This window comes from Manis javanica, chromosome 10 (genome assembly GCF_040802235.1).
Source record: "Manis javanica isolate MJ-LG chromosome 10, MJ_LKY, whole genome shotgun sequence".
NCBI lineage: Eukaryota > Metazoa > Chordata > Mammalia > Pholidota > Manidae > Manis > Manis javanica.
The window spans coordinates 35,827,144-35,850,389 of record NC_133165.1 but is presented as its reverse complement, the minus strand read 5'-3'; the positions used below and the strand labels follow the sequence as shown (position 1 = coordinate 35,850,389).

The window sequence follows — 23,246 nt, the reverse complement described above, 5'->3', positions numbered from 1 at the left end:
GTGGCCGGCCTGCCAAGACTGCAGCTGGAATGGCTGTGGCCATGGATGCTCTTGGTGGGTGGTGCACTATGGGGCTGGAGGTCTCGAGGACACGTGAGCATTTGGGCACAAATAGAACCCAGTTCTGACAACCTGGTATACCAAATGCCTGGTCTGATCACTCCTCTAAAAACCATTGCAAATGCTAGATAAAATGTGTAAAATTGTTTTTCTTAATGTATGAGCCAACAAGAAAGAGGAATAACCTCTTTCAGGTCAGGAATAAGTGAAGCAAGGAGCTCAGGAGTGTCAGCAGAGTACTGACCCAGAACAGCAGCTATGTCTTAAGGGCAAATCTAAAGGGAGTAAACATAGCTTCAGTTTAAGTCCTTCCGTGGCTGGGCCTCTGAAAGCCCTGAGCTGCTCAAGGAAGCTAGTCTAATAAAAGAACTACTCCCTTCTCCCATTAAGTAGGGACCCCAAAGGCCTCACAGGGTGAGCATGAACGAGAAGCAAACCACACCTTCCGTCAGCTCCCCACGCCCAGAACTGTTAGATAAACTGATTTGAACCTGCATAGCATGGGAGGGGGAAATCTCCCCTGAGAATTCATAAACTTGGGTTTGCAAATCAAATTCATATGCCTGGGTGGTCCCTGAATACCAGGCAGAATGTTAGGATTAGAGACCAAGGGCACCTCTCTTGCGCTGGATGAGCATTCTTGCCTGCCAATATCTGCTTTCCTGTTTCTGCAAAGAGCCACACCCTTCTCAGAACCTGCCGGACTTGCCCAGAGGCTGCTGACCAGATCTACTTGTTTCAAACGAGTCTTAGTTGACCATTTTCTTTTGTTTATAGTAGCATTTTAAGGAAAGTTTATCTGTGCCCCGCTGCCTTAGATGGGAGACAGAAAGGGGAGACCTCGGGGACTCCAAGGAATGTACTTTTAAGGCTGTATGCACATGAAACCTATATCAGTGAAAACATTTGTTGTTTCTTCAACTTTGTATCTTGAAGTTTTCAAATTTATGAAAACTTGCTCAGATAATAAGTACATTGACTACCTACACACCCTTTAACTGTGTTCACCAGTTATAACTTTCTTCCTCCTGTGGGAGGTGTGTGTATCTCCCTCTGTTGTGTGTGTATGTACACTAATATGTATGGTGATAATTGATATTTATACATATGCATATATGGACATGTTATTATTTGTGAAGTCATTTGAGCATAGGTTACAGGTACATTGACTCTTCCTCCCCACAAATACTTTAGACATTCTCCTAAAAACAAGAGCATCCTTTTATATAATTACCAATTGTGTCTTGTAATGCAATTCTGACATTTGGAAAATTTAACAATGACACAAAACTTTTATCCAATGTACAGTCCATGTTCAAATTTTGCCCATTGTCTCAATACTGGCCTGAACAGCGATGTGCCCCTGATCTGGACTCCAACCCACGATCATACATTACATTGAACTGTCATGTCTTTTAGTCCCTTTTAATCTGTGACAGTTCCAGAGCTTCTCCTGGTCCTTCATGACCTTGACATTTATGAAGGGAACAGGCTGATTATAAAGGAGAGTGCCCTTCCGTTTGAGTTTGACTGATGTTTCCTCTTCATTACATTGAGATTATGCATTTTGACCTGATGCTGTGTCCTCCTCTGTGCATCTTCCTGGTAGACCCATGATGTCAATAACGTGTGCCCTTTATGGGGATGTCAACTTTGATTACTTGGTTAAAGTGAAGTCCACTGTCTGCTGTTCAGGATTGTCTTCTCTTTGTAATGTAGTCAGTGAGTCTTTTGTGAGTTGAGCCTGTAAATATATCCTGTTCACCTACAGCCTTTCCCTGAATCGTTTCAGCGTCCATGGATGATTGTTATCTGTACTGATTAATACTTGATGGCTACAAAATGGTGCTTTTCTAACTGTTCTTCTGCATTTATTACTTGGCTTTCCAGTGTATGAAAAGGCCTAAGATTGGAAGGGAATCTGCTTTTGATAATGAGGAATTTTTAGGAATCTGTTTTGCTTAAAGTCCTCTGTCCCCTCTCTGTTCCACCGTATCACCCTGCCCCATCTCAAGGAAAAGAAAAAGTGAGCATTCCTTAAAATGCTTTTATGAAGACAGAATGAGAACAAGGTAACATCACCAAAAACTAAAAGCGGCAAGTAAATTTGGCACATTGGCTGTCCCATGAGTTAGCTTCTGGATGCCTAACCATCATGCCATCTCCACCCAGCATCTGTGGCTCAGGATGGGCTGCTAGCCTCTTTCCGCTGATTCCAGAGCAGTGGGAGCCTTAGCCTTATCTTGCAGGGCAAGTATGGGAGTCAGGACTCATTTTATGACACTTTCTGCCTCAAGCACATCTACAGGTGGAAGGATCAGTTGTCCTCTATGGCAGAGACAACACTCTGTTGAATGGGAGCCCCTGAACATCAACTATGGGGTGGCAAATACCAAGGAGCATGCTACTTTTCTCCATTTCATACCCATGGCAGACATTAGTAATCAATTGCAGACTTAACCCCACACATACCCCGACCAAACCAGGATGAAGGTTTCTGTACAGTTACCATCATGCAAGATGAATTCATTTGCCCCTTCACACCTGATCTGATCCCCTTGGCCTTAGTTTCCTGTCAGGGCTCTAGGGGACAGTCAGGCAGGGGTCTGACCACAGCTCTATACCCACAGAGTGGACCCAGGCTGCATGAGCCCAGATGTGAAGAATTCCATCCATGTTGGAGACCGGATCCTGGAAATCAATGGCACGCCCATCCGGAATGTGCCCCTGGATGAGGTATGAGTCCCGAGTCTGGAAAGCAGGGTTGCTCGCTCCATGCCTACTCCCCTCCCCACCCCATCTCACCACGTGGGACTCACCTGTCTACACACCTGCTCTCCCCAGATTGATCTGCTGATCCAGGAAACCAGCCGCCTGCTCCAGCTGACTCTGGAACATGACCCCCACGACACACTGGGCCACGGGCTGGGGCCTGAACCCAGCCCCCTGGGCTCCCCAGCACACAGTCCCAGTGAGGCAGGCAGCTCTGCCCGGCAGAAGGCTGTCCTGTAAGTTGCCCTGCGCCTTGTTTATCTAGGTGTTTTCACTAACACTGGGCCTTGGGGGATGGGACCTGGTCCCCACCCTTCCATAGCACAGAATCTGATAGCAGAATAGCAGGCCAGCAAGGGGTGCTGGGGGCTATGGAAGAGGAAGGGTAAAGAGAAGTAGGACATGGATGCAGCACTCTGGTCTCAAGGAGCAGCTGGTGAACAGCCCAGGGTGATGGAGCATCAGGTGTGGTTGGGGTGGGGGGCTCCAAGGTGGAAGCTAATGGCAGGGCTTTGGATGTGGCAGGGGTCTTTGGACTTTGTCCACCCAGCATGGGGCCCCACTGAAGGGTGTTGCAGCACAGGCGTGTGTTTCACAGAGATGGCTAGAGAGCTGTCCAGCAGTCCAGGTCATGTGGTGGCCAAGGGCCCTCATTTTCTTGAAGGAAGAGGGGGCCATGCAGAAGACACCCAGAAACAGCCTGGTCCTTATTCCCCTTACTGTGGAGCCTGTTTGGGACTCCTGGTAAATACTTTCAGGCAGTACCTTCCTGGGTGACAGCCTTTGTTCTAAGAAATAGCAGTGCTGAAGGCATGGGGTCCTCCTCATCTGTGTTTGTCTGGAGCTCAGGCTCCCCTGCAAGGCCCCCTACATGCAGGCTTATGGGCATCCTGGGCTGGTTGTCTGTCTCTGCACCACAAGGCCTGAAACCCAAATGCTGGAGGACAGAGCATCTGACCCAGGGTCACCAGGCAGAGAAGTCCAAGGACAAACATTCTTACCAAGGGCACCTGTACAGTAGTGGGCCTCAGACTGAAAGGCCAAGCAGGATGGGCCTCCAGGTGCTGTTACTAGGATGGGGCAAGAGCCTTATGACTGCCCCAGGAGAGCTGCCCTGTACCATCTCTCAGAATGGGGGGCGGCGACTGTATGGGACATAGAAGGCAGGAGGAAGGGGGAGGGAGCCTTGGCCAGGTGCCCGTCTGCCCTGGTGGCACTGGGCATTGTGTGTGCCTCCCCAGGAGGAGCTACAGCATCGACAGGTCTCCGGGTGCTGCCTCCCCGGGCTCCCCAGCCTCCCAGCACAAGGACCTGAGTCGCTCTGAATCCCTCCGCGTGGTCTGCCGGCCACACCGCATCTTCCGGCCGTCAGACCTCATCCATGGGGAGGTGTTGGGCAAGGGCTGCTTCGGCCAGGCCATCAAGGTATGGGCATGTCTGGGTGGGCAGTCTGGGTGGGCCCCACTAGTCCTCCTTCCCCTCCCACCAGTGCCTCCAGGAACCCATAGTGGAAGGGGTATCTGGCTTCCAGACTCTGCCCAGTGCTCTCCTCCACCCGTGCCTCCCTGAGCTGGTTAGCGGGAGGGGACCTGCTACAGATAGACCTAGAACTTTATGGAATGTCACTGGAAGGTGGCTTCTTGGGGTGGGGAATGATAGGGCCGCCCAGCTGACCCAGAAGGCTCCCTCCACAGGTCCTCTTACCAAGCTTGATGCCAACCCCTCATGGCCTCTGCTGCTTACCCCCTTCACACACACCCCTGCAGAGACACCAGTCCTTCCCTGGCTCCAGTGTTACCTGGCCAGGAGCAGGCTGGAAAGTGCTGACCAGTGTGCCCACATGTCCATACAGGCCCAGGCCCCACCAGCCCCTGTCCCTGCTCCCCTTCCCAGGGAAGGAGTCCCTGGCAGAGCTGCCATCCGACCTCCAGGAGACAGCCCAGCATAGCCGAGGAAGAGAGCTGGCCTCTGGGTCAGGTGGTCCTGGATCCAAGCCCCAGCCACCCAACTCCCTGCTGGGGTGACCCTGGCCCTGTTAGGAAGCTTTCCTAAGCCTCAGTTTCCACATCTCTGGAGGAGCTAATAAGTTCCACCCACTCTGGGAGCCAAGAGCATCACATGAAATGTCCATGAAGACGTGAAGCTGTCCATTCATCGCCCTGGCAGCCCTGGTGGGGGGCAGGCTCAGAGCAGAACCGCGGTCCACACTGAGTCTCTGTGCCTTGGTGTCCCTATGCAGGTGACACACCGGGAGACAGGTGAGGTGATGGTGATGAAGGAGCTGATCCGCTTTGATGAGGAGACCCAGAGGACATTTCTCAAGGAGGTCAGTGAGGGTCACCACCATGCCCCTTCACTAAACTTTTGGGACACTCCAGTGGCCCCCACCCTCTCCCTTCTCAAGAGGGATAGCTCTGCGTTCTGGGAGGATGTGACATTCAATGACACATGGGAAGAAGAGAAAGAATCTGCCAGGAGGGGTGAGAAGGGCAAGGGCTACCCCGGGGATGGAGGCAGCCCAAGAAAGAACACAGGGGTCAGCAGGAATGGCCGGCCAGAGAGGGTACAGAGGCTTCTCCATCTATGGGATCAGTGTGGCCTCTGGTGGGGCAGCAGAGGTAGAGGGAGACATGGATACAGCCCCTGGCCCAGCCTGTCTGTGCCTCGCCAGGTGAAGGTCATGCGATGCCTGGAGCATCCCAACGTGCTCAAGTTCATTGGGGTGCTCTACAAGGACAAGAGACTCAACTTCATCACTGAGTACATCAAGGGGGGCACTCTCAGGGGCATCATCAAGAACATGGTGAGTGCCTGGGCAGAGCCCCCACCTGCTGCCCTGGCCCTGCCTTGCCCACTGTGGGGCCCCCAGAAGGCAGATGCCCACTGGGGCCATGTCCCCAGCTCTTAAGTGAGCCTCTGGGCTCAAAGGCTCTCCAAAGCCTGATTCTGAATTGAACAAGGAGCAACCGAGTCCAGCTAAAGCTGGGGTCCGGAGAAGGTGGCGGTTTCGCCAAGGGGATGCTCAGCTGTTTGGGGTTAGCCGTTTTGTGGGCCCCCGGCCCAGCCCTGCCCCAGAGCAGCCAGATCCAGTCTCACCCACCACAGGTAGGAGCACCTGAGGAGCAGCACCTTCCTTACCTCTCCACCCCGGGCCTTTGTTTAGCTTCTGGCAAAACCAAGTTGTATTTACTATTTATCACATTCCATAAAACTAAGAACTTTCTTTAAGGGCTTGGATAGCATTGCAAATCCATCTTGAGAAATTTAATGCATTTGGAGGGGAAGTAATATTATGTTTGGTGCCCTTGTGCCTTTGGAGTTGGAGTCCAGTGCTCGCCCACCTCAGTGTCACCCTGAGACCACAAGAGCCCGCTCCCCTCCCACACTGCTGAGTCCTCAGTCCCACAGGCTGGATGACCTGGGGTGGCCGCAGCGTGGTCCTCACGGGCTGCTAACGGGCAGCTTCTCAGGAGGGATTCTGCAGTCAAGTACATGTAGGAATGCCGGGCCGCACCCACTGGGGCTTCCTAGCTGCACCCTGCTCCTTTACTACCCACTGATGTCCTCACTCTCCTGCTCGAGGCCTCCAAGCGGTTGGGGTCAGAAAACGAGGCGCTTCCCCAAATGATCTGAACCCTAAGCCCCGCTCTCCGGAGTGACTTAGGGCTGGTGACCTGCAGCTGACCCAGCCAGGCTCATCTATCTCTGTGCATTGTGAAAGTAGGTTCAGACTTCTTTAAAACTCAAAAGAATAAGATTTTGTCAGAGATCGATACAGCTTTTTTTCTCAGAGGAGATGAATCAGGAATCATGAGGTGTGTCCCCCGCTTAGTGTCTGAAATTGGTCGTTAGAAAATAATGTTTTGAGTGATCCACCCGACCCCTCAGAAGCAGTCGGTGTGGCTGCAGAAGAGAGTGGGTGTCAGTGGACGCCTGCTTCTCTCACCCAGCTGTGCCACTGCCATGGCCCCCGTTGGCCCATCATGGCCCTTCTCTCTCCCCTCCCAGGACAGCCAGTACCCATGGAACCAGAGGGTGAGCTTTGCTAAGGATATCGCTTCAGGGATGGTGAGTAGCCTCTGGTTCTGACTTCATGGGGGGTGTGGCTGGCTGATCTGCCCCCGCTTATGAAAACATTCTCTACCGCTACCTGAATTTGCACAAGGAATTTAGAGATGAAGCCACAAGGAAGCTTTGAGAGAGGGCAGAGGGGATCAAGTGGCGGGACTGCTTGGGGCAGGAGGGAGGCGGAAGCCTGCAGGGGCAGGGCTGGGGGCCCTTGGCAGCTGCCTCCTGACCTCCGTGCCCCCGCCCCCAGGCTTACCTCCACTCCATGAACATCATCCACCGTGATCTCAACTCCCACAACTGCCTGGTCCGTGAGGTGAGCAGCCTGGGCCCCGGGGAGAGACCACAGGAGCCCCACCTGCCACACTCCTGGCCTGGGCTCAGGACCTTCCCTGCACTGGGGTCCTGGGCTGCCTTCCCACCGCAGTTTGGCCCGTAGGGAAGCAGCTCTGGGCCAGAAGGCAGTCAGACCTGGCCCTGCCGTTCACTTGCACCCAGCCTTCCGAGCCACCAACGTCCAGGCTATTAGGAGGGTCTGGTCAACCAGTGAAGGAGAAAGTGATGTGTAAACTCTAAAGGACTGTGAGTGTGTCATTGACAGAGAACAGCCCACAGCAACGGCCAGGCTTCCACTAGGCAGCACGTACAGCTGTAGGGCTGCAGGAGTGACTGGACGTGTGGTCAGGGCAGGCTTCTGAAAGATGCTTTGCAAGGACATACTTAAGTGGGGGTCAGTGGGGATAGGGAGCCCCAGGCCTAAGGAGTGGTGATTGAGGGGACCACAGGCTGTCCACAGAAGGCAGAGGAGGGAGGGAGTGACTGCCCAACAGGAGAGGCAGCGTACTGGTGTCCCAGGGCTGCCATCAGAGTGCCACAGAGCAAAGGCTTAAAATGACAGAAATGTATTCTCAGGGTTCAGGAAACAAAAGGGCCAAAATCAAGGTGTTGGCAGTGTACATTCCGTCTAGAGGCTCTGAAGGAGATGTGTCCCATGCCTCTCTAGTTTCTGCGGCTGCTGGCCCTCCGCGGCATTCCTGGGTCGCAGCCACACCAGGCTCTGACTTCGTCTTCCCGTGGCCTTCCCTGTGGCTGGAGCCCTCTTCTCATAAGGACACCAGTCATTGGATTTAGGGCCCACCCTGTTGCTAAGTAAGGTGACATCGAGGTGCCAGGCAGCCATGAGTCTGGGGGAGGAATCTGTACATCACACTGCAGGAAGGCTGAGATCTGGTCCTGGAGGAGGACGTCCCCCAGGCAGGTGTTTGCCAGTGAATTCAGTACAGGAAGAGTGTATAGGGGGTGGGAATGCACATGGGAAGGCCCAGGGGCATGCCAGTCAGGAAGTGATATTTGCTCCCTGTGGAGTGCGGCGTCTCAGCCCTCTGGGCTGCAGGAAGCAGTGGGCAGTGAGCACAGAGAGGTGGGCAAGGCTGGGCCCACCTGGCCTCAGGGAGCCAGCTCAGACTGCCTGTTGGCCATGGATATCACTGCAGGGCAGTGTTAGTGTGGTGGCCAGGCAAGGAGGCCATAGCAGCCTTGATCCCACAGCAGGGCCTAGCCCTTCAGAATCTGATGAGAGTTGTAAGCCCACCCATCCCCAGAATCCATCTATGCACAACCAGAACTTTGGCCTGCAGTCTGGGGCCCCTGAGAATCTGTTTCCATAGCAGGGTCTGTGGACCTCCCGTACCATTAGACCCTGGGGGACTCTTCAGGAGGGTACAGTCCCAAGCCCCACCTCAGGCCTTCTGAAAGGGATGGGACAGGACTCAGCACTTGAACAATCCTTATGGGCCTTGGCCTTCAACAGCCACTCCTGGGGGCCCAAGGATCCTGTCCAGACCCCTCCCCCACCCCAGCCAAGGTGCCCCCTGGTATTACACCTGGGGATGTGGAGCCCCAAGATGGGCTGTGTCACCTGAGGCCCCATCCCAAGGGGGCCCTGGACACACATTCGGCCTCTCCCCTATTTGCCGTCTTTGTAGAGCTTTCTCTAGGGAACTGTCCTTGTTTGTGTCACTTGCAGAGGCAGCACAAGGTCCTTCCCTTCAGAATGAACCTGGTCCTAACCCTGCTGCCCAGCCTCTCTGTGCCCACTGCTCGGCATCCACACAACAGTGGCCAGTCCTCGGGCTGGGCACCTTGGCCTGGCCCCAGAGCCTGTGGAGGACCCCCCCACCTCCTGACTTGGCACTGGTGCCCCCGGGCTCCCTGCCTGTCCCTCCACTCTGCAGGGCTCTGGGCCAGGCCCTGGGAGGGCCTCACAAGCCTAAAGCAGCATTGCTGACTAGCTGGGTAGCCTTGGGAAACTTCCTTAACCTAACTGGGCCTGGGTCACCTCATCTGTAAAGAGGAAAAGAGTAAAATGCACCTCATCATATTGTTGTAGGATTAAGAGACAAGAGGTGTAACATGCCAGGCAAAGGACCTGGGTCTCCAACTAGAATCACTGCCTTCTTGTCCACAACAAGGCATCCAGGGCCCTGCTGGGCAGGCCAGGGGCCCCCGGGTGTCAGAGGAGTGTACTCTGGGCTGTCTGTGGGCTGGTGTGGGGGTTGGAGGAGGGTGGGCAGGCGGTGCCAGGAGCGCGTCTCAGCGTGGCCTCCTTTGTCATCACCCCAGAACAAGAACGTGGTGGTGGCTGACTTTGGGCTGGCGCGGCTCATGGTGGATGAGAAGACACAGTCCGAGGACCTGCAGAGCCTCAAGAAGCCAGACCGTAAAAAGCGCTACACAGTGGTGGGCAACCCCTACTGGATGGCGCCCGAGATGATCAATGGTGAGCTGGTGGACCCGTCATATCCCCCAGCGCCCAGGGACCCCAGGCAGAGCTGCAGCCACCCAACCCCTGGCCTCCTCAGCCCCTCTGCTGCCTCCTTGAGTCCTGTAGTTTGCTTCCTATTGCTTCTGTAACAAATTAGCTCAAAAGACACAAATGGCTTAAAAGATACAAATGATCATCTAGCTGTGAGGTCAGAAGTCCAATTCTGTCTCCCTGGGCCAGGTGTCAGCAGCTCCTGGGAGACCAAGGGGAGAATCTGTTTCCTTCCCTTTTCCAGCTTCTGGAGGCTGCCTCCATCCTTGGCTCGAGGCCCCATCCTCCCCTGAGGCTGGCAGCATGGCATCTTCTCTGACATCTGTGTCCATTGTCACACCTTCCCTGACCTACCCCCTGCTTCCTCTCTCATAATGGCCTTTGTGGGTGCATGGGGCTCACCCTAGTAATCAGAGATAATCTCCCATCTCAAGAGCCTTTAATCACACCTATAAATTCCATGTGAGGTGGCATAGTCACGGGCCACTGTGAGCCTGGCATGAGCCCGCTCTCCCACTCCCATTTCTTTTCTATCAGGCCTGTCACTCAGTGACCCATGTATGCCCAGGGGGTTCTAAAGGCCCTCCAAGGCTGGTGACAAGCAAACACAGGGCCAGGACCCTGGGTCACCTCACCGCTAGCACTGACCAGAGTTAACATAGGCCCCTCCCCGCCCCCTGCCAAACAACCTATAAAGTACGATTAACAGTCCCCATCTTTAAGGGGTGGTGTGAGGCTTAGAAAAGGTTTATAAACTAGTCAGAATTCAATAAATGAGCATGGCTCTACTAATTGTTTTTAACATCATGAGGTAGGTGCTATCATTCCCATTTTACAGCTGAGGGAACTGAGGCTTAGAGGGTCTGTGTCAGTTCCTGAGGCTGCTGTTAACAAATTACCATAAACAACAGAAGCCTATTACCTCATAGTTCTGGAAGCGAGAAGTCTGAAATCCAGTGGAGCTGTGCTCCCTCCAGGGATTTGGGGGACAGTCCATTCCTTCTATTCTAATGGCTGTCTTGGCATTTGCGGGCATGTGGCCGCATCATTCCAATCTCGAGGTGCCTCTTCTGTGTGTCTTCTCTTCAGTTTCTTGTGGAAAGACACATGACGGTGTGTTAAGACCTGCCCAGATAATCCGGGATTATCTCATCTCAAGATCCTTAATTTAATCATATCTACAAAGACCCTTTTTCCAGCAAAGTAACATTTACAGGTTCTAGGAGTTCGATAGGGTTATTTTGGGGGCCACCTTGAAGCACATGACTTGCCCAGTGTCATACAGCTTGTCAGTGACCAGGCTGGGCCTGAAGCCCCTTACCCAGGGCTCTCCTCCTCAACCCCGAAGGTTTGCTCAGACTTGCTGGGGGCAGGGGGCAGAGTCTAAGCTCTGGTCCCAGGGAGATAGAATCTGCTTCTTGGTTCCAACCTGCTGGCCAGGGCATCCACCCACTACCCTTGCCAGTTGGCAGTCATGGCTCTGCCTCACCTACTGACAGGGGGTCTCTTCATCCAGGCCGCAGCTATGACGAGAAGGTGGATGTGTTTTCTTTTGGAATCGTTCTGTGTGAGGTAGGTCCGGGCTGGGCAGCAGGTAGCATCAGGCCCTGTGACTCCTCTCCACTCCCATACTCCCAGGCTGCAGGCTGCCCCAGCCAGGGAGACTCCTGGGAATGGGACCACCCACAGCACCCTGCAGCCTGGCTCCAGGCCCCGTGGGACCTGCCCTCAAACCCACCTGGATGGCACCCAGCCCCAGGGGCCCCTGGGTAACTGCTGGGCCTTGTACTGGACAGATCATTGGGCGGGTGAACGCCGACCCTGACTACCTGCCCCGCACCATGGACTTTGGCCTCAATGTGCGAGGCTTCCTGGACCGCTACTGTCCCCCAAACTGCCCCCCAAGCTTCTTCCCCATCACCGTGCGCTGCTGTGATCTGGACCCTGAGAAGAGGTGAGCAGGGTGGGGGCTCCACCTGGGCTGGCCTTGGGAGTGGAGCCAATTCTTAACAGAGCCAGAACCCTCGCTTCCCCTCACCTGCTGCCCTAGGCCCTCCTTCGTGAAACTAGAGCACTGGCTGGAGACCCTCCGCATGCACTTGGCCGGCCACCTGCCACTGGGCCCGCAGCTGGAGCAGCTGGACAGGGGCTTCTGGGAGACCTACCGGTGTGGCGAGAGTGGACTGCCAGCCCACCCTGAGGTCCCTGACTGAGCCCAGCCCACCCAGCTGCCCCTGTCCCCACCTCCGGAGAATCCGCCCTAAACCAGATACTCTGCAGGAAGTGGCCAGGTGTGGAGCCCCAGCTGATGGCGGGTTCCAGAACCCTCCCTAGCGTCAGGCCCTCACTTGCTTCTTCCTTCCCTGCAGGCTGCAGTCCCTGCCCTGTCTCTGCTCCCGGCCCCAGAGCTGGTCTGGCTGCACACACACCGTCACCTCACCCTGCCTCACCTCTGTCTTGGTGGGGCCGCCCACTCGCTTCTCTTTGCATGAGCTGGAGGGCTAGTGTGAGCTGCGCCCCATCCCGCACCCCACTGCCCCCAGCCACACTGCCCCCATGCCATCAGACTGTGCCCTGAAATGGCTGGGCACATAGGGGGGCATGTATCAAGAGAGAGGCCGTGTTCCCAAGAGCCCACTGGGAGTCTGGGGCCCATCACCCCCCAGGGGGTATCTACGTAGCAGCAGGTACTGATAATTATCCAAACCCCCAAAGCAGAGGGAGGTCTACTCCCATGGGATGGAAGCCCCCGTTGGCCAAGCAGCAGCCCTCTCCTGCTTTGGGGATTTCCATTTCTTTATTGAAGCCACTTTAAGGAGAAGCAAGCACCAGGCCTCAGGGTGAAGGGAGTGTCCCTTGAAGGAGAGGAGAGCCATGGTCCCTGGGCCCGAGCTGCTGGGAGGAGCAGCCAGCGGGGCTGGGCAGAGTGGACAAGGCAAGTGTCCACCAGCATCCCAGCTCCCAGAGTTCATCTCAGCGCCCCTCTGGCTTCTCCCACAGCTCCCTGCCAGTGGCTGGAGTGGCCCCTGCCCTTCCCCATGCCCCTCTCTGTCCCTGGGTTCCTTCTGTGTAATCTATTTTTTAAGAAGAGTTTGTATTATTTTTTCATACGGCTGCAGCAGCTGCTGCCGGGGGCTTGAGGTTTTATTTTTTTGGCGGGTGGGGGTGGGGGTGCCATTTTGTCACTGCCTCAGTTGAGCATCTAGGAAATATTAAAACTGTGAAGCCTTCTCCGTGCACTTTGAACCTGGGAAACAATCTCAATAGGCCCACAGGACTAGGACTCAGGGAGGTGAGACACAGTCACCTCCATCCAGGAATCATGTCTAAGGAACAACACCCAGACTCAGAACAATAAACTCAAGTCCGTACTCCTCACCCAGATCCGTGTTGCCACGTGTCTGGGGGCCCCAAGGAAATAGGATAAGAGGAACTTTGTGACTAGAAGCCTGGTGGAAAGACAAGCATGGAGGGGTGGGTGGAGATGGGAGGGGGACACAGAGGGCAGGAGCAGGGTGGTGGCCCAGTCAGGACCAGCAAAGACAGAGCTGGGCTTGGGAAGGTCGGGGTGTGGGCAGAGCGGGGTGGACACTAGGGAATGTATTGCTTTTATTTAATATTTTCTTCATTCAAAATTGCAGAGGGTCCGGTCCAAAAGACAGAAACCACACTAGTTATTCCAACTATAGGGCATTTAACCCAGGGAATTGTTTACACAGGTGTTGAAAAACAGTGGGAGGGCAAACGTATACTGAGCCCATGCTGAGCTGCAGACAGCAGCCCCACACCTTGGCTGGGGCATTTAAGGAAAGACAAGGGTACTCTAGTTATCGTGTGTTGCATAGCAAGTCACCCCTTAAGCTTGGCAGCTTGAAATAACAGGGATCACTCATGGCTCACAACTGCTCCACCAAGAATTTGGGAGCACCTTGGGTGGCCGGTTTGGGTCTGGGGTCCCTCCTAAGGTTGGGTGGCCGGTTTGGGTCTGGGGCCTCTTAAAGTTGAGGTCAGATATTGCCTGCGGCTGGGATCCTTTGAGGGCATGGCTGAGTCTGGAGGGTCCCCTTCCAAGGACCCTTTTATGTGGCTCTCCTGTGGCTGCAGGTTGATGCTGGCTGTTGACAAAAGGCCTCTGCCCCTCTCCAGGGCCCTTCTGTGGGGCTCAAGTGTCCTCACTGCATTCTTAGGGACAGCATCCCAACAGAGCAAAGCAAGAGCCCTGATGCTTTTTAGGACCTCGTCTCTGAAGTACGCATCCCTTCCACCGTAGTCCACTGGTCGCACGGGCCAATCCTCATGCAGAGCGAGAGGGCCACCAGGGCCGGGAAGGACCGCTAGAGGTCAACTCGGAAGCTGGCTAGGAACTTGGAGGAGGAGCCCCTTGGGACCAGTGCTTGGGTTTTTGATGTGTGTTGGTGGAAGGGTTAGATTCTAAGCAGCTGGCGCTGGGACTTGTAAGAAGGCAGGTGCACGAATGGCGCTTCAACCGAATGCCTGCGACTGCCGGTCTGCGCTGGAGAGCAGAAGAGAGGCCCCGTCCCCCCCGCAGCCGGCCCACCTTAGACGGAAGCCGCCTGGCAAGGGAGCCTGGGAAATGTAATTTTCAAGAGTCCAGCAGCACAGACCGGAAAACAGTGGGCTTGGGGCTGGGGAAATACATAGCCAGCGCAGCCCCCGTTTGGGCTACTCGTCACCCTTACATACCTTGGTACCGGATTCGAGCTCTACACAACTCTAAACTTCACGCTTCCCCAAACGAGAGATGCGTATCCTTTGTACACAGATGCGTCATCCTCTCCACAGAAGAGAGGAACAGCCAAGTTCTGTAGTCGTGGTCACGTAATTGTCCAACACTGAACTCCAGTCAGCATTCCCCTTGAATATTCTGCAACTTAGAGGCAGCTAATAAAGTTAATCACTGTCCATGCTTTTACATAAAATAAGGGAAGTATAGTGAAGGGAAGATTAGTTCACAGACACATAACAAGCAAGAAACATGCAGAGCTACCATAGTCCTCATTTCTACAATTGGTTATGATGTCAAAATTGATTTTTAATACCATGAGATGATTTATATGCAAGTCACCTACTTGAAATGTAAAATTCAGTAGTTCTTAACATATTCAGAGTTGTGCAATCATCGCTGTAATTTACTTTTAGGACATTTTCAGCACCCAGAAAGAAACCCTGGGCCCATTAGCAGTCACTCCCCATTTCCCTCTCCCCCAGACTGGGCAGCCACTAACCTATTTTCTCTAAATATAGATTTGGATATGTTTTGTCCATGCGATAGTCTTCTGCACTTGGCACCTTTCACTGAGAATATCTTCAGGGTTCATCCACACCCTAGCATGTATCAGTACTTCATTTCTTTTTATGTAGAATAATATTCCACTATATGGATATACCACCATTTATCAGTTGGTGGGCATGTGATCAGTTTCCACTTTTTGGCTCCTATGAACATTGGTGTACAAGTTTTTGTGTGAATAGTAGTTTCCATTTTATTTGGTTATGTAGCTGAGGGTAGTAACCCTGTGCTTTCCATTTTGAGGAACTTCCAAATCATTTTCCACATCAGCTGTACCATCTTACATTCCTACTAGGAATGTATGAGGATTTCGATTCATTTAGCTCTCACAATTATGTCTGCTATTTTTATTCTGGTCATCCTTGTGTGTGTGAAGTGGCACCTCATTGTGGTTTTTACTTGGCATTTCCTCAAAAACTAATGCTGAGCAGCTCCTCTGGTGCTTCTTGGCCATTTGTGTATCTTCTTTGGATAAATGTGTCTTCAACTACTTGTTCCATTTTGAAATTGGGTTATTTGTCTTTATTATTGAGTTGTAAGAGTTCTTTAAATATTTTAGATAGAAGTCCCTTATTATATATACAATCAGCAAATACTTTCTCCCATTCTGTGGGTTGTGTTCTCACTTTCTTGATAGTGTCCTTTGATGCACCAAAATCTTAGATTTTGAGGAAATGGAGTGATTGCTTAAAACACTCAAACAACCAAAACTCACCAAAAAAGAAACAGAAAATGTGACTAATTATTTGTTTACTAAATGAATTGGAATTGTAGTTTAAAACCCTCGGAAAAAGAAAACTTCAAGCCCAGATGATGTCACTGGCAAATTTAAAAGAGGAAAAAAAACAAATTCTACAGTTCTTCCAGAAAAATAGAAGAGAAGGGAACATTTTTAAACTGATTTTATGAGGTCAGTATTATCCTGATACCAAAATCAGATACAGTACAAGAAGAGAAAAATTACACACCAATATCATTCAAGAATGTGAAAATGAAAATTTTCAGCAAAGTATTAGGAAATAGAATCTAGCAATATCTAAAAAGAATAGTATACTATGACCAAGGAGGGGTTACCTCAGGAATGTAATGGTGGTTTGGTATTTTAAAAATCAATCCATGGTAAACCACAGTGAAATGCCACTTCATACCCACAAGGATGACCATAATTTTTTAAAAGAAAGAAAAAAATGTCAGTAAGGATATGGAATATTTGGAAACTTCATTCTCTGCTCATGGGAACTATTCAAACAATTTTGCAGTTCCTCAAAATGTTAGAAGGGTTACCACATGACCCAACAATTCCATTCTTGGGTATATAAACAGAAATGAAAACACGCACATGCAGAAACTTGGGCTTTAATGCTCATGGTAATATTCATAATAGTCAAATAGCGGAAACGACCCAAATATCCATCAGCTGCTGAATGGATAAACAAAACCTAATATATACATACTGTGGAATATGACTCAGCCATGAAAAGGAATGAAATACTGATATGTTCTACAACGTGGATAAACTCTGAAAACAATATGCTATGTAGAAGAAGCCAGACATAAAATGCCACATACTATATGGTTCCATTTATATGAATGACATATGTGAATTACATGTCAATTTTTTAAATCAGTCAGTGTAATCCATCATGTTACCAGATTACATCAAATGAGGATGAAACCATCTGACAAAAATTCAACATCCATTCCTGGTTTAAAAAAAAAACTAACTAAAAATACACAGTAACTTCCCTAACCTGATTAAAGGCAACTGCAAAACCCCACAGCTAACATTGTACTTAATGGTGAAATAATTCATGCTTTCTTCCTAAGATGAGGCAAACAGCTAAGAGGTCCGGCCTCACCACACCTATTCCTCATTGTACTGTTTGTTGCAGGAAGACAAGGGAGCAGACAAGAAGTAAAATGTGGAAGGAAAGGAAAACATAAAACACCTCCTATTTCAGAAGACCTGATTGCTTATATAGGCAATACTAATGAGTCTACAACAATGACGACTCCTAAGCTTAGCAAAGTCAAAAGATACAAGGCACAAAGTCAGTCTAAAAATCAGCTGTACTTCTACATACTGCCAATGACCAATCGGAAACCAAAATGTTCAAGTACCCTTTACAACAGTTCCCCCAAAAGGAAATAAATCTAACTTAAAGTTATAAATCTAACAAAATATGTGTAGGATCTGTATACTGAAAACTACAAAATGCTGAAGAAATCAAAGAAGACCTAAATACATGGAGAGACATCATGTTCATGAATTGGATGACAACACGGTTAATTCTCCCCAAACTAATCTGCTGATTTCACACAATTCCCAAACTCCAAGATGTACTCTTTATTTGTGGAAATAAACAAGCTGATTCTAAAATTTATATGAAAAGGCAAAGGGGTTAGAAAAGTTAAAATAATCTTGAAGAAAGAAAAAGTTGGAAGATACACCCTACTCAATGTTAAGACCTGCTGTGTATCGAACTGCTGTAATCATGTTGGTGATTAACTACACCTCAGCTACAGTGACGTGCTGGTGGAGGGATAGACACACAAACCAACAGAATAGAATAGAGTTCAGAAAAAGACCCATATTCACAGAGCCAAGTTTTTTCTGGGAAAGATACAAAGGGCACTTCAGTAAAGAAAAGAGTCTTTACAACAAATGGTGTTGGAACAACTGGACATTCATATATCCTAAACAAAGAAAATCCAAACCTAAACCTCCAACTTTATGGAAAAATTCCAAGTGGATTATAGATCTAAATGTGAAAGTATAAAATGTTCATAAGAAAATCTAGGAGAAAATCTGCAGGACTTGGGTTAAGCAAAGAGTACTCAGATATGACACCAAAAGCACAACCCCAAAAGGAAAAAAAAATGTTAATAAACTGGACTTCATCAAAGTTAAACTTTTCCTCTGTGAAATACACTATTAAGAGGATAAAAAGACAATACACAGACTGGAAGAAAGCACTTGCAAATCATATATCTGAAAAAGAGCTTGTATACAGAATGTATACAATTAACTGTCAAAACTCAAAAATAAGAAAGCAGTCCAATTTTTAAAAAATAAGCAAAAGATTTAAAAAATTAATCTAGAAAGGCAGATGTCAAATAAGCACATAAAAAGATGCCTTGCATCATTTGTCACTAGGGATATGATGCAAATTAAAATTATAATGAGATGCAATTCACACGTATTAGAATGGGTAACATTTTTGAAACTGACATGACCAAGTGTAAGTGAGTATTGGAGGAACTGGAACTCTCATATATGGGTAGAGGGAATGCCAAATGATACAATCAATCTGTATTCCTTTGAGTTAAACATACACTTACCACACATTTATCATATAATTTACCATATAACCCTTCAATCCCACTCCTAGGTATTTACCGTAGAGAAATTAAGACTGATGTTCACGCACACACAAACCCAGTAAGTACATGGATTTTTCTAAAAGCTCTATTCACAATTGCCAAAATCTGGAAACAAGTAAATGAATAAACTACAGTAAACTGATTCTACTTGGTAATAAAAAGAAATGAACCATTCATACATGCAACATGGATAAATCTAAAAAGCACTATCCTGAGTGAAAGAAGTCATTCTCAAAAGATTACATAGAATACAATTCCATCTGTAGGACATTCTGTAAAAGGAAAGACTACAGGTATGGAGAACAGATCGATGGTGACCAGGGATTACGGGAAGGGGAAAGATTTCCTACAAAGGGGCAGCATGAGGGAGTTTTTTGAGGATGATGGAACTGTTTGTATCCTGATTGTAATGGTTATATGAATCTATAAATGTGTTAAAACATGTAAAACTTAACAGAAAATAAATCAATTTTACATTATACAAATTTTTAAAATAATTTAAAAAAATCTAACCAAAGCAGATGGCAAGCCAGGAGAAAATATTTGCAACATATGGAAAATATTTGCAAAGTCAAAGAATTCAATATATAAAGTGTTCCTACCAAAAAAATAAAAGAGAGACTGTATTATTAAAAAACAATTTATATGTTGTTTACAAGAAACCAACTTGAAATATAATGATTTGGATAGGTTAAAGGTAAAATGACAGAAAAAGATAAATCACCTAAGTGCTAATTTTTTTAAAGCTGGACTGGCTATTTTTAGATTAGACTAGATTGGATTCAATTCAATTAGATTAATATCAAACAAACTGGACTTCAGAACAGGAAAAATGACAAGGGATAGAGGCAATTACATAGTGATAAACACATTAACTAACCAAGAAGACAGACGTCACTATCTGAAATGTGTATGCACCTACATTGTTTTGAAATACATGGAGCAAAAATTCTAAGAACTGAAAGGGTAAACAGACAGACATGCACCAACTTTCCAGCCATGTGAAGTAGTATCTTTGAAATGGATCCTCCAGCTCTAGTCAAGCCTTCAGCTGACTGTGGCCCCAGCCAATATCTTGATTGCAACCTCTTGAGAGACTCTGAGCCTGAACAATAAGCCACTCCTGAATTCCATACCCTCAGACACTGAGAGATAAGGGTTATTATTATTTTACATCATTAAGTTCTAGGGTAATTTGTTATACAGTAGTAGATAGCTGATACAGCTGCCATAAAACCTCTCTGGTTCTTTGGCCATAACTTGAGCCGAGACTTTAAATCCCCAAGTTAGCCCTTTTTTGAACTCAGCAGTGCAGCCAGGATAGCAGCCCACCTCAACATCCTTACAGTTTTCCTCAGCCATTTGTTTTCACGTGGTGTTGGACCCAATAGACACTACATCTCAAGCAACCATGACTGATAATTAGATTATCTGAGATGTCTCTTTATGTTGGGATACCAGAATCCCATTTACATTGCTAAGGTGGCCCAGCATTAGTCCAAGGACAAAGACATAACCAAACCAATTTCACAATCCCACCTTTAAAAGTCTATTTCTCTTTCCAGCTGGCTTCCTCCTAACTTCTGACAATGGGATGCACCAAAGGGACCTGGGGAGCTGGACAAAGGGGAGAAGAACTTCCAGTTTTCCAGAGATTGCCTGTGTTTGTCAAGCAGCAGCAAACATTTGGCTTCTGCCCCCAACTATTTGCGGCACACAGAGTCCAGGCTGCCATAGCTATGTCTTCAGAAGTCTGGATGCCTGCTGCAGGACACCACCTTCTCAGTGATCTGGGCACCACCCAAGGGCACCCTGTCCTCAGGGTTTGGACTACCAGCTACATGAGGATACACCTTAGAGCTTGTAGGCCCTGGTGAATTTTAAAGTTTTATTTCCACTAGTCCCTGATTGATGTAGTACCTGGTAGTAGGAGTAGGATTGAGATATTTGTTGGCTAAATTAATGAATAAAATAATGCATAATTGAACTTACAAGATCTAAGACTCCCAGCTGCCATCTTACTCTCAGGATGAGCAGCTAAATTATTCATTCAACAATTAAATCATTCCACATTTACTCTCTGTCCATGTGAACCTCTTGACCAGTCCATCAACCCCTTTCTGCGTCTACTTCTTAGCACTATTAACTTAAATGAGACTCAGACTCACAACCCCGCTGCTTGACTAAGTCCAAAAGATTTGGACATCATTAAATTTCTTCAGGTAGGGAAAGGAAAAAAGTGTCAAAGAGTTAACAAAAATAACTTTAATTATTTATATCTTTAAGAAAGCATATTCATCAAATAAACATTATTACAAAGGCAACAAATTATTGAATAATATAACCAGAAAGCAAACTTTCAGGGATTATTGGTTACAGTCCACAGAATACAATAAAACCAACAAAACAAAAACAAAAACTCTGAAGTCTGGGTGTCTTTACTGACATCTTCCAAAAGATGATTATGTATTTTTACACACATCAGACAGGAGTGCAAAGGTGATACTTTTGTGAATGCTCTCAGTTTACTGCTTTATCAGAAACAGCTTTATGATACCCAGTGATGTCTGTATTTCTTCAGCTATAGGACAAGAGCACATATTTTATACTTCCCTAAGATTTTCTTTGTTAGCAGCATCATCAAGCCTACACCCTAGAATTTCATTAATTAGCACTGAAAAAAAGAAGAAACCTAATAAGCCTAAAACATAAAATATGGAAATGAGCTTTCAAGATAATTTTTATAAAATGTACACACAGTGAAATGCTGTGAAGAATTTTAGTAAGTGTATAAACCCATGTAATCACCACTGCCATCAAGATATAGAATATTTCCATATCCCCAGAAAGTTCCCCTGGGGCTCTTCCCATCAATCCCCACCACCCCTACCTACTCCATAGACAACCATTGTTATGATTTCTATCACCCTTGAACACATTTCCCAGTTCTTAAACTTCAAGTAAATGGAATCAGACAGCTTGTACCTATGTCCAGCTTCTTTTGTGCAACCTAATTCTTTTCAAGTGTGTCCAAGTTACTGAATGTAGTTGTATTATTATTCCCATTGTTCACCTGTATCCACAATATTGTGTGAATCTACTACAACTTGTTCATTTATTCTGTTAATGGACATTTTGGATGTTCCTGGTTTTTACCATTACACATTCATATACAAAGCATTGTAAGGACATATGTTCTCATTTCTATTGAATAAACACCCAGGAGTGCAATTGCTAGGTCATATGGTAAGTGGACACTTAATAAGAAACTATCAAAGTGGCTGTGCCATTGTTCATGTCCATCAGCAGTATCTGAGAGTTTTGTTTTCTATGCATTTTTAACAGCAGTCAGTACCATCATTTTACTTTCAGTCACTGGCACCTCATTAGGAACTTAATATGCACTTCTCTAGCGACCAATTCTTTTGAGCATCTTCTCATTTATTTTTTTGCCACCTATTACATTTGGGAAAGTAACTGCTCAAAACGTTCACCATTTCTTATTGGTTTTGTTTTTCATATTTATTGAGTGGTAAGACTTCTTTAAATATTCTGGGTTCAAGTCCTTTATCAGATGTGTTTACAAAATTATTTTTCCCAGTTTGGGATTTGTTTTTCATTTTCTGAGCTCTCTCTTTTGAAGACCAGAACCTTTCAATTTTGATGAAGTCCACTAACAGTTTTTCCCATTTACAATTTGTGCTTTTTGTATCCTAAGAAATATTTGCTCATCATAAGGTCAGAAAGGCTTTTTCTGTGCTTCTTCTAGAGTATTTAGAGTGCTAGCTCTTACATTTGAGCCTGTGATCCCTTTTGACTTAATTTTTTATTAGGATGTGAGTTTAGTGAACAGGTTCATTTTTTGGCATTTGTATAGCTAGCTAATCGTTCTAGTACCATTTGGGGTTCTTTTTAATTTTTTAAAAAATTGAGATATAACAGACATATAACATTGTATTAGTTTTGGGTGTACAACATACTGATTTGGTATATGTAAACATATAATTCAATAAGTTTAGGTACACACTTGTTGGAAAAACTATCCTTTCCCTGCTTCTTTTATTTTGAAACTTGATTATTAGTGCCTACACATTTAGGATTGCTGTATCTTGTTGATGAATTGAACCTTCTATCATCATGAAATGTCCTTCTTTATCTCTGACATTAATGTAGCCTTTCCACCTTTCTTATGGTTCATGGTTACATGGTATATCTTTTGGAATCCTTTTACTTTCAACTTATCTGTGTCTTTATATTTAAACTTCAGTTCTTGAAAACCAGAGTATTATTTGGTCTGGTTTTGTTATTCAATCTATCCAACTCTGCCTTTAATATTTTGTCCATGTACATTTAATATCATTTTTAATGAGATCATTTTTGCTTTTACTTTCTAATTATCCATCTGTCCTTCATTCCTGTGTTCTTTTTTTTTTGCCTTCTTTTGTATTGAATACATTTTTTAAAAATTATATTTAAATTTCTTTTTTCGGTTTTTAGTTATTGTTCTTTGTACATTTTATTGATTACTCTAGAAATTACAAAACTTACCCTTATTTTAACTCAGTTTATTTTGAATTAATGTTTATCACTTTGCACACAATGTAAGGACCTCTCAACAATGTAATTCTATTTACTGCTTCTCTTCTTTTGCACAATTGTATATGTTTTACTTCTACAAATGCTATAAACCTCATTATGCATTGTTAGGTTTGTTTTGTTTTTTGCTTTACACCACAAATTTTCTTAAATAAAATAAGAACAAAAGTCTTTACTTTTACTTTCATGGTTACGATTTGTGGTGCTCCTCATTCTTTTTTAGATCTGAATTTGCATCTG

The 23,246-nt window shown here is 47.3% G+C and overlaps 1 protein-coding gene across 8 annotated transcripts in view; it reads left to right on the top strand.

Moving 5' to 3' along the window:
• LIMK1 (LIM domain kinase 1) overlaps nt 1–22,818 on the top strand; it is a 33,330-nt gene extending 10,512 nt beyond the window's left edge. For 4 of the 8 annotated variants that reach the window (XM_017662297.3, XM_017662282.3, XM_073215194.1 and 1 more), the window contains 11 exons: nt 2,691–2,796; nt 2,905–3,068; nt 4,074–4,257; nt 5,072–5,158; nt 5,504–5,635; nt 6,841–6,900; nt 7,151–7,216; nt 9,523–9,679; nt 11,232–11,287; nt 11,512–11,669; nt 11,766–12,222. In XM_017662297.3, coding sequence (XP_017517786.3) covers nt 2,691–2,796; nt 2,905–3,068; nt 4,074–4,257; nt 5,072–5,158; nt 5,504–5,635; nt 6,841–6,900; nt 7,151–7,216; nt 9,523–9,679; nt 11,232–11,287; nt 11,512–11,669; nt 11,766–11,928 — 1,333 coding nt within the window. In that variant the 3' untranslated portion in view covers nt 11,929–12,222. Of the gene's footprint in view, nt 1–2,690; nt 2,797–2,904; nt 3,069–4,073; nt 4,258–5,071; nt 5,159–5,503; nt 5,636–6,840; nt 6,901–7,150; nt 7,217–9,522; nt 9,680–9,959; nt 10,510–11,231; nt 11,288–11,511; nt 11,670–11,765; nt 13,098–19,975 lie in introns of those variants that run through there. The other 4 variants (XM_037003033.2, XM_073215192.1, XM_037003034.2 and 1 more) reach the window with 4 other exon arrangements.
• The last annotated feature ends 428 nt before the right edge of the window (nt 22,819–23,246 follow it).